We start from the raw sequence: 13,442 nt of genomic DNA on the forward strand, positions 1-13,442 counted from the left end.
CTTGCTGAGCAGGTGGGGAAGCCAGCCAATCAGGCGGAGCTATTTGGCACGACCCCCCTCCCTTCTCGGAGGGGCCGAGCGCCAGGACGCCAAGCCCACCGCGCTGAACGATTTGCAGAGAGCACTGAGCACGGCACGCGACCACCTCAGAACGAGACCATCGAGAGCCCCTGGACACGGCAGAGCCCCGCCCCTATTCTGGCTCCACCCACTGCAGCCAGCCCCGCACCCTCTCCCGACTCTCTGTGTTTTCTGGCGGGCCCGCCCTGTGTTTGGCTCCTCCCCCTCAAGGGCGTCCCCTGACCCCCTTCGCCCCGCCCGCCCCTGGGCATGGCTCCTCCCCCTGGCCCGCAGGGCCAAGCCCCGCCCCCGCTCACGGCGCCGCTCTCTCCTCATAAGGCTGTCGTTGGCGTTTCCGCCCCAGTGGGCAGCGGGGAGGCGGAAGTAGCCTCAGAAGCGCAGGGACATGGCGTCGGGCGGCGCTTGCAGCTCCAGCCCCTCTGCGGAGCGACTGCCCCCGCCCTTTCCCGAAGGGGCCGAAGGGGCCGCGGACAGCGACACCGAGGGCGAGGACATCTTCACCGGCGCCGTGAGTCCGCCCGGGCCCCGGGGCTCCCGAGCGTTGCTGCGCCGCTGCCCCCGTGTCGCGCCGGCCCGGGGGCCGCTGGGCGCTGGAAAGCAGCGAGCTCCCGCCTGTCGGCGCCGCTGCCGAGCTCCGCCGAGAGGGCCTGAGCCCCAAGGGAGGCGCTCGGGGCGCCGCTGGAGGAAGCCGGGTCGGGGGTCTCCTTTCGCGAGCGGGGGCAGGAGCTCCTGGCTGGGAAGTGCCTGTAACTCGTGACCAGCCCTTGATGGCAGGGCCGGGCTTTCGGGTGGCAGGGTCTCCCGTGACGCCTCTCCCATCCCTTTGCCGAAGTGCGGAGTAAGGCAGGAGTAGGCAGGGAGGGACTCTACCTAATTGCTAGAGTACAACTGATTCACGGCTCTGCCACTGACTTGACGTGTGTCGCTGGGCACATCACTTAGCCTCTCTGTGCCCCTTTATTTGTAAAGTAGGGATAATAACTGGCCTTTTAAAGGGGTGTGAAGATTAGGTTGCAAAGAGATCTGAAAATGCAAATTCAGTGGCTACTTATCATGTTGACCTTCACTGGAATATCTGTTGGGTAGGTAAAAACTAAAATGTTACAAACCAGTCACTTTGTTGTGATGCTTGTCTTGATCTTAATCTGCATTAGATCAGCTGCTTAGAAATCATTTAATACAAATGGATTACCATTGGAGCTCTAGTCATGGGCTAGGAGAAATCTTGACTCTTTGGTTATAATATCCTACATTCTTAATACATGTAGTCAGAGAAATCTAAGCATCCTGAGGACACAGGGGGAAGCCCTGGAGGGAGTCATTCTGTAACTAGCTGCTTAAGAATTTTTGGCAAAACCACATGGCTTGGCGTAGCTAACAATAGATAAATTAGTTTTCCAGTCTGGGTTTTCCACATCTGATGAAGTGAGCTGTAGCTCACGAAAGCTCATGCTCAAATAAATTGGTTAGTCTCTAAGGTGCCACAAGTACTCCTTTTCTTTTTGCGAATACAGACTAACACGGCTGTTCCTCTGAAGTCTGGGTATGGGTACACTAAGGAAATGCATGTTGCTGGCATGTTTCATCAGGCTTTGTGATATGGTGAGAGCTTTGTTGTGCTTGTACCAGCAGTGAACTTTTTTCAACCCAACTTGGTGAGGAGAGGGTGGCAGAGGGAATTTCCTAGGGAGGATAGTGCTTGAGTGAACAATGTGTCACTCTATTGTAAAATGGGCTGCCTTTAAGAATGACCTGTCAGGGGCTTTATGAACATTAGTTGCACATTCACATCAGTACATCATTCTCAGGCTGTGTGAAAAGTGATCGAGGGAGACATGATAGACTTGTGGATAGTCATCAGACTAATCTGCATCATGATGAGAGCTGACAGTGGATACTACTTTGGCCCCCTGAGGCCAGTTTCCATTTTATTTACTGTTCTAGTATGTACCACCATTATATCTTCTGGAAATGCTCTAGTGGCTCAATGTCTAAGGAATTAGATCAGAGGTGGGCAGCCTATGGCCCATGGGCCCATCCTGCCTGGCCCTTGAGCTCCCAGCCAGGGAGGCTAGCCCCTGGCCTCTCCCCTGCAGCTGTGTGGGCAGTGCTCTGAGCAGTGCGGCTGGCTCTGGCCAGGCAGTGCAACGGCCAGACATGCTGTTCTGAGCACATTGTAAGTGGGCCGGGAGGTTGGATAAGGGGCAGGAGATCCCAGGAGGGGGTGGTCAGGGGTCAAGGAGCAGGGGGGGGTTGGATGGGTTTGGAGTTCTGATGGGGGGGGGGTGTGGAAAGTGGGAGGGGGTGGGGGCCAGGCTGTTTGGGGAGGTACAGCCTTCCCTACCCAGCCCTCCATACAGTTTTGCAATCCTGGTGTGGCACTTGGGCGGAAAAGTTTGCGCACCCCTGTATTACATTTAAACAGGCAAGGTTTAAATATACTAACTTAAAACTTGACACCAAACTCTTATCAGGCATACAAGGAAAAAGCTGGTAAGAATTGTTGGTTTTCCCCACAACCTTCTCCTGTGATTCCCTGCATGTGCAGTCCCCTCTAGATAACTGCTGGGAGAAAGCAAAGGAATTCTAGTGTTTTTCCTCCTGCTCGTGAATGCCCTTCCACACCTGGCCACCTCTGCTCTTGGCAGCACACCCTGCCTAAACCAGCGGTTGGGGGGCTGGGAGCAGGTTTCAGGGGGTCCGCCAAACAGGGCCAGCATTAGACTCGCTGGGCCCCAGGGCAGAATGCTAAAGCGCAAGCAATGTAGCTTTTTGGGGCAGGCAGTTGTCCTGCTTGCTATCCCCTAATGCCAGCCCTGGCTTTTATATGCAGAAAACCAGTTGTTATGGCTCAGTGGAATCTTTATAGCATCAGGGGTTGGGGGGAGACTCAAAGAGAGAGATTGAGAGCCCCTGGCGTAGACTGTCCCAGAGAGTCCTGTCCCACATAAGGATGGGGAGGTGCTGCCACTTTAATTGCCTGTAGGAGTCAGGAATCTCCTGGCCAGACTTAAGACTGTGCATTTCTAGAATAGGATGTGGGTGTAGGGTGAAAGGGAGAGGAGTCTCTGAGTGCATTAAGGCCTTCTCACTTTTGTGTGAAAGTGTTACCTTTAATTTATTTCTGATTCTTTGCATTAACAGAAAATTTCACCTTTTGAAGCTGGTTGAACATGCAGTAGCAGAGGATATTAGGCTTGTGGCCTCTCCCTTTTTTTTCTTTTGTCCTTTATACACTTGAGAATCAAAAGTTTCTGAAATCATCTTACACTTGAAAATCTGGTCCCATCTAGCCTGAGACTAGTTTAATAACCTCATAATGGCCAAGAACAAAAGTTGAACAACCAAGAAAAGAAGGGTTTTTAAATCACTATTTCAGCATTCTTTTGCTAACAGGTCGAAGTTCAATGAACCAACACTTTGGAGAAACGGAGTCTTAAAATTTCTAGACCCCTGCGCCCAGTCAAAGTGTGTGAGCTAACAACATATTTCATGAAGAACCCCAGCAAGTTTTCCAACTGGGAATGCCAAAGTTGATATTCCTAAGGAAAACCTTCTAGCTTGCCTTTTTCCGCTCAAAGAAGCAAAGGGCACAAGACCAGCTTCTAAAATCCTCTAGTTAAGTACTCTTTGACTAGGAAAAACAAATATTAAAAACTGTATTCCTGTCTAATAGCTTAACATGTAACAGAAGGCTTGACATTGTCACCTCTTCATCAAATATAACACTAATCGGTGACTATTGCAAAACATCTTGTTGCAGGCAACATAGCTCTCAAAATCCAGCTTTGTGTGCAAGAGTAATATGTACACTTACTCCCTAAGGACTTAAGTCCTCTGGAAGAAATTTTTTGAAAAAGGACGCAAGATTTCACAGGTTAGCTTTTTTACTTTGGGAATCTCTTCACTATCTCTGTAATAAAAGAACTGTTTGTAGCAAAGCATCACTGATGCTGTAATTTGAAAATGAACACCTGAAATTCAGGGATAGTAGTCGTTGCTTTGTGGGAAAGCTTGCAGTTACACAGACCTACGAGTTACACAGGAAGGGTTAAAATAGAAACTGGTCTGGGACAGAGTGGAATCTGTAGGTTGCAGGCATAAGAAAACAGCTTGGTCAGGACATAGCTGAAGTAACCCAGTTGTGAGTGGGAAGCTTTTCCTAGTGTGTATTGGTGCTGATCTGTAAACTTCTGCAGAAACAGGGTCTCTTAAAACCTGGAGGTGCCAGCTTTATGGCTGTGAAGAGGATTCCAAATGTGACCTGAGATTGCTAGTAGACCAGCTTCAGTGCCATGCCTCTGCTGCTCATAGCTTTGCTAAGCAGCAGTTTGAAATCAACAAAACTGGTCTCCTTCTGAGCTAATGGGGTACTCTGTGGGTCCCAGTACAAATGTTCTTATGCTACTACTTGAGGCAGAAGTTCTGAGCAGCAGAGGCAGGTACTAGGATACTCTTTAGGGGTAGAATAGCAGATTCTCTTCACCACAGCAGTAAGGTGGATCTAGAGAAGAAAGACAGCTGCATTTTTCCTCCAACAGCTAGGGGGGGTAGGTACATCAGATTTGATGCCAGTTAGCTGAAGGCTGATGTGAAAGATGGAGCCACGAGAGGTGTCAGGAGGAGTTTCCCAAAGGCCTTGCACTTGGATCTCTTGTTTCTTGTGAGCAGCTGTAGGGCTGGTCTACACTGAAAACTTATTGGGCATAGCTGCCTATCTCAGGGGTGTGACACCCTTGAGACCCACAGCTATGCCACTCTAAGCCTTGGTAGAGACAGTGCTAGGTGGATAGAATTCTTCTGTTAGCCCAGCTACCAACTCTCGGAGGTAGATTAACTACAGCAACAGGAGAGCCCCTCCTGTTGCTATAGAAAGCATCTATGCCAAAGTGCTATAGCGGTACTGCTGTAGTATTTTAAGTGTTGTCATACCTTTAGTCTTCATGGTTGGGCCTTGTCTATCCTGCTACATTTCCTGTTGTTGCTAACACTGGTCAGCATTAGCAGTGTTGAGCCTCAGCCTGGGGAGAGGATGAGAGAATGACTCACATGTGACAGAAGTGAGTCATGTCACTGAGGCTAGGTCAACCCTACCACTTCTTTATAACTTTGTCGCTCAGGGTGTGAATAAGCCACCCCCATGAGTGATGTAAGTTACACCGACCTAAGCACCAGTGTGGACAGCACTGTTGGTGGGAGAGCTGCTCCCACTGACATAACTACCGCCTCTCATGGAGGTGGATTTATTATGCCGACAGAAGAGCTCTTGCCTGTCTGCATAGAATGTTTTCACCTGACGCACTACAGTGACACATAGTGCTTCTAGTGTAGACTAGTCCTTGGTATACTTCTGGAAGGTGCTTGGTACTGTGGTGGCAAGAGTGATGATAACCTATTCCAAATAGAATGGTGGGTTGCTGGCATGGCTACTTCTAGCACTGTGTAAACATGTGTAGAACGTGTCTAATCAACTTGGTATCAAAAGCTGGCAGAAACCAGTATGCGCTGTTTCTAGTGTTGGTAATGCAGGCAGAAGCTGAACAAGTGTTGGCAAGAGCTGAACATTTTTAGAAAGCAGAACTATTGTAGACACAGCCTGGATGTCTTTTGCTTTAAAAAAAAAAAAAAAACCAGCTCTGTGTTAAGGAAACTTTAGAACGGTAACCCCCAGCTTGCAGCAAAATTAATATCCTAAATCCTAATTCATTTCTAGAGCTCATTCTCCCCTTGTTTTTGGAGTTCTAGTTCTTCCTCTACTCGGCATCATGATGGCTAGAAGGGACTATCTGGAACAAAACTCTCTGGCCCACTCAGCCATATTGAGCAAAGCTTTGAAGATTCATGCGGTGACTTAAGTTTCTTCTCTTGCCTGAAGATGGCTGTCCTGTCCACATACAGCTGTACTTTAGCTAATGGAAACAAACTGGAGTTGTGTGCTCGGGGCAGTAGTCTTTGTAGATGATACTGGGCAAACAAACAGTAGTGAGGACTCCATGTAGAGATGTTTCCCCAAACATTAGACAGTGGTGCTACAGCTCCGTCTGCTGTGCAGTTCATTGGGGTCATTCTTGAATGACACTGGTCTGCTGCTTTTTTTAACTAAAAGCTGTGGTATGAAACTGCTGTCTGCACCTCTTTGCTGCTAAATAGATGTGCACTTTAAGCCCTTCAGGTCATAAATGAGTAGAAACTACTAGGAGCTAAAAGAGAACACTTGTTTAATTGATGCAATGACATGGAGAGATGAGGGCCCAGAAATGGCCTGGCCATTCAGCAATTAATCAGTGATTTGGTAGTCTGGATAAACATGTTAATCCTGGCTGGACTCTGCTTTTCCTTGACCCCTTCTCCACCTTGTGCCTGAATCCCTAGACAGGTAGAGGAAAATCCTTGGTTTTTGTTTAACTCATGCTCTCAACTGACTAGATCTGTATCTGTTGCTCTTGCCCCTGCCTATTAAGTTGTGGGAGTTCCAGTAGTGATAAGTAGCTTTTAGACTTGCTGTGTAGGCACATAAGCTGGAGTCCCATAGTAAAGAGACTGTTAACAGAATGTACAGCCACACTGGAATAGCCAAAACAGAGCAATGATCCATATAGTTAGGTACCCTTTATCAACAGCAGCCCTTGCCAGATGCTTTGGAGGAGAGCTCAGCTAGCTTCCAAAATTTACATAAATGCAATATTTTGGTGGTGAGAACTTCCTTCCTGGCCTCCCCTGAATACCACCTTGTACCTCCAAGTGTATGTGGGCTGACAAACCCCATGGCTTTCCTGTCTAGTCTAATTGCAGGTGAGATCCCTGTTTAGACAAATGGATGATCCTCTTGGATCTTACTAAACTCTTGCACTGATATCCTGCAGCAGTTTCACAAGGCTAATACTTCCTAGTATTCTAACCATTATAGGTCTTTGTCCTCCTGGCTTAGATGTACATGTCAACAAGCAGCACTTAGGGAGGATCACAAAGCAGGACTTGAAAAAGCCACTTGCTAATGACAGTAGAAGAATTACCCTGGTGAGTTGTGGGAGGGAAGGGTACAGAAGCCAAGCTAGCCAATCCTGGGGAACAATTTCTTAAGTCAGTCATTTGACTGTGAAGAGAATGCTTCGCTTGTGATCATGACCAATGCATTGGTGACTTCTGAGCTGTCTGCAGACCAGGAGTTTCTACTGCTGTTGGTAGCTTTATTTTTTTTTCCCAGTAGCCTACTGACCCGGGCAAGACAGACAAGAGCCAGAAGGAGCTAAGATTGTCACTAGGGTCTTGCCCTTTCTTCTTGCGTGTGGTTTGCTTAAATTTTCATATCCACCTCTGTCTAGTAGGTATCAGGGCATAAATACGTACCATATATACTCATTCATAAACCAAATATTTTTGGTAAAACAGTGATGCACCAAAGAGTGGGGGTCAGCTTATAAACAGGTCTACACCAAAATTTGAATTTCCACTCTATGAAATCATTGAATTGAATATCTAATACATTGTTGTTTTGTTTACCTGGAGCGTTCGCAGGCATGGAGCCCCTCAGCTCCCAGTGGCCGTGGTTTGCCATTCCCAGCCAATGGGAGCTGCAGGAAATGGCACTGTGATTGGGATATACACAAGGAAAAGAATCAACATAAAGCACTAAAATTGATTTTTCAATGACATGTTTGGTGTACATATTAAAGTCCCTTTTTAGGACTTTATCCTATCTCTTCTTGTCAGTCATCCCTTTTTGATGGGGAAGAAAGGATTTGTTCTAGTCATTTGAGTCAAGAATGACTTGTGTTCTTGCTTTTAACAAATCAGACAGGGTAGAAGAGAGGATGACAAAAGGTGGTGGGGTGGAGTGCATTTGATACATATTAGGATGCAGGGTGACTAGTCAGTTATGGAGAGTGGCCACAGCAGCTGTTGCTCTGGATCTGGCTCAGCATCCCTGAAAGAGAAGTATCTGGCTTCTTGGTCAGGTCCCTTCCCTTCATGGGTCCTTCTCAGGCTGGTCAGAGCTGGATGGGCCATAACCTCTCATTATGCTGGTGCTGTGTAGTTAGTCACAGGATCACGTGAAAAGCCAAGGGACAGGACAGGAGGAAGATAGTGGGAGATAGGGACACATGAGGTCAGGGAAGATGGAACAGGATCTTGCATGGATCAGGCTGAGGTCTTTGCCACCACCGCACCAGCAATCAGGCATACCCACTGGTATTTCAAGGTCTGGGTGTTTAGGATGAAAATCCCTTGGCAGCAGGTGCAGTGGAAGATCACTTTTTTCCCCACAAAGTCTCTTTAGGGGGCCCCCCCAAAGGGGGTGGTGGATGGGCTATTCCATTCTTACCTTATTTTGTTAATCAATTAGGCCTAACTTCCAAAGTACCAATTTTGGTCCATTGACTTTCAGTCCCATATTCCTCTTGTTTACTGGGCATGCCCTTAACTGAAGGACTGTTACATTAATAGGCCTGTTTGGATTAACCCAGTCTCTCCCTTTCTATCTCTTCCCTCCAACACTTACTGTTGTAGGTGATAGGAACATCTTATAAACTTATCTATTTAACACTATTGAACTGCCAGACCTATGCAAATTTGGAGGTCTCAATTATAGCGGTTAATATTAAATGCTTGACTGAACTATAATTCCTGTCCTTCTGCTCTAGGCAAATATGTGAGGCAAATTAACATTGTTGGTACCTTTATGCTGGTTGCCCGCAGGCACTTTTTGCAGAACTGAAATTCTTGCCTGCGTGGATAGAACAAAAGACCATCTCCTTACTGTCTTTCTTATGGTTGTATAATAGTCTTTTCCTTCCAGAAGGGGAAGAATAATTCTGGCTAACATGAAGGCCACCCGTCTAGATCTGTATAAATTTATGACTGTTAACGCTACAGTGAGAATGGCATGTCTGCCTAGGTGACCTTTAGCATCTGACCTGTAATCTAGATATGTCCCCTTAATGTATTTGCAGCCTACATAACAGAGATTTGACAGTCACTTAGGCCTAGATCCACAGATGAAACTAGGCACCTAAGTCCCATTCTTAGCTGCCACTGCAATCCACAGTTATTACTTGGCTGCTGCCTAAAATCACATGATTCCTATATTGGGGTGGGGGATGCGGTAAAAGTTCCCTAGGAGCCTGTATTTCTGCCACTGAGCATGTGCACTGTTGCCTCACTCTAGCTGTCCAGATATTTATCTCCAGCTAAGCACTGGAGCAATTCATAAGCCAGGGAAGATAAGCAGAGGAGCATCTAATTCATATGTACATAAGAACGGCCATACTGGGTCAGACCAAAGGTCCATCTAGCCCAGTATCCTGTCTTCTGACAGAGGTAAATGCCAAGTGCCCCAGAGGGAATGAACAGATAATCAAGTGATCCATCCCCTGTTACCCATTCCCCACTTCTGGCAAACAGCCATTGGTGGACCTATCCTCCATGAATTTATTTAGTTCTTTTTGAACCCTGTTATAGTCTTGGCCTTCACAACATCCTCTGGCAAGGAGTTCCACAGGTTGACTGTGCATTGTGTGTGTGGGAAATACTTCCTTTTGTTTGGTTTTTTTTTAAAACCTGCTGCCTATTAATTTAATTTAGTGATCCCTGCTTCTTGTGTTATGCGAAGGAGTAAATAACACTTCCTTATTTACTTTCTCTATGCCAGTCATGATTTTATAGACCTCTATCATATCCCACCTTAGTCATCTTTTTTTCCAAGCTGAAAAGTCCAAGTCTTATTACTCTTCTCATACGGAAGCCATTTCATACCCCTAATCACTTTTGTTACCCTTTTCGGAACCTTTTCCAGTTCCAATATATCTTTTTTTTGAGATAGGGTGACCACATCTGCACTCAGTATTCAAGATGTGGGCATACCATGCGTCAAGGTTCTTCCCCACTCTGAACTCTAGGGTACACACGTGCGGACCTGCATGAAAACCCCCTAAGCTTATTTTTATCAGCTTAGTTAAAACCTCCCCAAGGTAGAAACTATTTTACCTTTTGCCCTTGGACTTTATTGCTGCCACCACCAAGTGTCTAACAAATATATAACAGGGAAAGAGCCTGCTTGGAAACGTCTTTCCCTCCAAAATCCTCCCCAAACCCTACACCTCCTTTCCTGGGGAAGGCTTGATAAAAATCCTCACCAATTTGCATAAGGGAACACAGACCCAAAACCCTTGGATCTTAAGAACAATGAAAAAGCAATCAGGTTATTAAAAATTTTAATTGAAGGAAAAAGTAAAAGAATCATCTCTGTAAAATCAGGATGGTAAATACCTTACAGGGTAATCAGATTCAAAACATAGAGAATCCCTCTAGGCAAAACCTTAAGTTACAAAAAGACACAAACAGGAATATGCATTCCATTCAGCAGAGCTTATTTTCTCAGCCATTTAAAGAAATCAGAATCTAATGCATATCCAGCTAGCTTACTTACTAAGTTCTAAGACTCCATTCCTTTTCTGTTCCCGGCAAAAGCATCACACAGACAGAGAGCCTTTGTTTCTCCCCCCTCCAGCTTTGAAAGTATCTTGTCTCCTCCTTGGTCATTTTGGTCAGGTCCCAGTGAGGTTATCCTAACTTCTTAATCCTTTACAGATGAAAGGGTTTTTCCTCTGGCCAGGAGGGATTTTAAAGGTGTTTACCCTTCCCTTTATATTTACGACACCATGGATTTATATAGAGGCAATATATTATCCATCCCTTTCTTAATGATTCCCAATATTCTAGTCACTTTCAACTGCCGCTGCATATTGAATGGATGTTTTTCAGAGAACTATCCACAATGACTCCAAGATCTTTCATGAGTGGTAATAGCTAATTTAGACCCCATCTTTTTGTGTGTCTAGTTGGGATTGTTTTCCAATTGGCATTACTTTGCATTTATCAACACTGAATTTCATCTGCTCTTTTGTTGCCCAGTCACCCAGTTTTGAGATACTTTTGTAGCTCTTCGCAGTCTGCTTGGAACTTAACTATCTTGAGTAGTTTTGTATCTTCTGGAAAAATGGGTAAACAGTGAGGTGGCAAAATTTTCAGATCATTTATGAATCTTATGTAGGACTGGTTCCAGTACAGACCCCTGGGGGACACCACTATTTACCTCTCTCCAGTCTGAAAACTGACTGTTTATTCCTACCTTTTGTTTCTTTTCTTTTTAACTAGTTACTGATATGTGAGAGCACCTTCCCTCTTATCCCATGACAACTTACTTTGCTTAAGGGCCTTTGGTGGAGGGACTTTATTAAAGGCTTTCTGAAAAGATAAGTACACTATATCCCAGAGGTGGGCGAACTACAGCCTGCAGGACCATCCTGCCCGGCCCCTGAGGTCCTGGCCTGGGAGGCTGACCCCCTCCCCAGCCACACTGCCATGCAGCACAACACTCTGAGCAACAGGGCTGCAGAGCCTGGCCTGACCTGCTGCTCTGTGCAGTGCGGCTGCCTGTCCTGGTGCAGCTGCACTGCCAGCCACTGGTGCTCCAGGCAGCATGGGTGGGGAGTTGGATAGAGGGCAGGGGTGTGGATAGGGGTCGGGGCGGTCAGAGGGCAGGGAACAGGGGTAGAAAGGGGGCAGGAGTCCCAGGGGGGCAGTAAGGAAGGAGAGGAGGGTTGAATGGGGTGGTGGTGGAGCAGTTAGGGGCAAGGGGTTTGGGGGCAGTTAGGGAGAAGGGGTGGCTGGATGGGGCAGGGGTCCGGGGGGGACAGTCAGAGAGAAGGGGGGGGGATTTAGGCATGGGAGGTCTGGGGGCAGTCAGGGGACCGAGGGCAGGGGTCCTTGGGGGGGCCATCGGGGGGAGTGGGGGTTGGATGGGGCAGGAGTCCTGGTGGGGGCTATCAGGGCATGAGAAGCAAGGGGGTCAGATGGGTGCAGGGGCTGGGCCACGCCTGGCTGTTTGGGGAGGCACAGCCTCCCCAAACTGGCCCTCCATACAATTTCAGAAACCCAATGTGGCCCTAAGGCCAATAATTTTCCTAGCCCCTGCTATATCCACTGGATCCCCCTTGTCCACAGGCTTGTTGAGCCCCTCAAAGAATTCTAGTAGATTGGTGAGGCATGATTTCCCTTTACAAAAACCATGTTGACTTTCTCTCCCCTCCCCCCACCCCCAACAAATTAGGTTAATCTGTGTGTTCCCTCTAAGCAGCGTGGATGTGCAACATCCTATCAAGGGCCACACAGACTCTCAGGGCTGCGGCAGGGAAAGGTGCCTCTCCCCTGGCCCCAGCCCCAGAGCTGCGGCAGCCATGGTGAGACGGGGGAGGCAGCTCTCCCCTTGCCCAAGAGCTGCTGCAGCCAGGGAGAGGGCTGGGGGGAGTCCTTTCCCCACCACGGCCCTGGAGCAGCCTACACCCCAAACACTTCATCCCCAGCCCCACCCCACCACAGATCACCTCCATATTGGTGCACATAACAAAATTAATTTTTTGCATGCATATGCAAAATAAGAGGGAACATTGTTCATGTCTGATTTTGTCCTTTTTACTATAGCTCTAGTCAGTTTGCCCCATACTGAAGTCAGGCTTACCAGCCTACGTTTGCCAGGATCACTTGTGGAGCCCTTTTTAAAAATGGGTGTCACATTAGCCATCCTCCAGTCATTTGGTACAGAAGCTGATTTAAATAAGTTACAAACTAGAGTATTTTCCACTGAATGCATCTGATGAAGTGAGTTGTAGCTCACAAAAGCTTATGCTCAAATAAATTTGTTAGTCTCTAAGGTGCCACAAGTCCTCCTTTTTTTGTGAGTACAGACTAACACGGCTGATACTCTGAAACTAGAGTTAGTAGTTCTGCAGTTTCGCATTTGAGTTTCTTCAGAACTCCTGGGTGAAGTCTGGTCTGGGTGACTTATTACTATTTATCAATTTGTTCCAAAACCTCCTCTAATGACTCCTACCAATCAGGCCCTACACCAGACTGAGGTGTGCTCAGAGGCTGCTGACCTCAGCACAAAACAGCTGGGGGGGGCAGGAGGAAGACCTTTCTGACAACCTTTCACCCAGTGGCTAGAGCACTCACCTGGGTTGTGGGAAACCACCAGTTCAAGTCCCCTCTCTGCTTGATCAGAATGGATTTGAGCAGGGATGTGCCACCTCTCCAGTGAGTGCCCTAACCTCAGGGCTATTGTCATTCTCACTTTTCTGGCCTAATTAAATAACCAAATTAAATGTTGTTGAAGTTGTTCCTCTTACTGTTTAAATTATTGGGCCAGTGAATGAGTAACCTAACCACTGGGCTATAGTCGTCATCACTCAGGTGAATACCCTGAGTGCATGATAATGTCTGGAACTATGGGATTGTCTCCCTTTGCTGCATCTTGATTTCCTCAAGACTTTCCTCCTCCACAGCACAGAGGCTGTCAGTGGGGA

The 13,442-nt window shown here is 47.3% G+C and overlaps 1 protein-coding gene across 5 annotated transcripts in view; it reads left to right on the top strand.

The window, feature by feature from the left end:
- Window positions 1–406: 406 nt before the first annotated feature.
- The window catches only part of SNX1 (sorting nexin 1), a 40,695-nt gene continuing 27,659 nt past the window's right edge, over window positions 407–13,442 (top strand). For 4 of the 5 annotated variants that reach the window (XM_073363198.2, XM_073363199.2, XM_073363200.2 and 1 more), the window contains exon 1: window positions 407–589. In XM_073363198.2, the coding sequence (XP_073219299.2) occupies window positions 467–589 (123 nt within the window). In that variant the 5' untranslated portion in view covers window positions 407–466. The remainder of the gene's footprint in view (window positions 590–13,442) is intronic. The other variant, XM_073363197.2, reaches the window with a different exon arrangement.

The sequence above is a fragment of the Lepidochelys kempii genome, chromosome 10, assembly GCF_965140285.1.
Source record: "Lepidochelys kempii isolate rLepKem1 chromosome 10, rLepKem1.hap1, whole genome shotgun sequence".
NCBI lineage: Eukaryota > Metazoa > Chordata > Testudines > Cheloniidae > Lepidochelys > Lepidochelys kempii.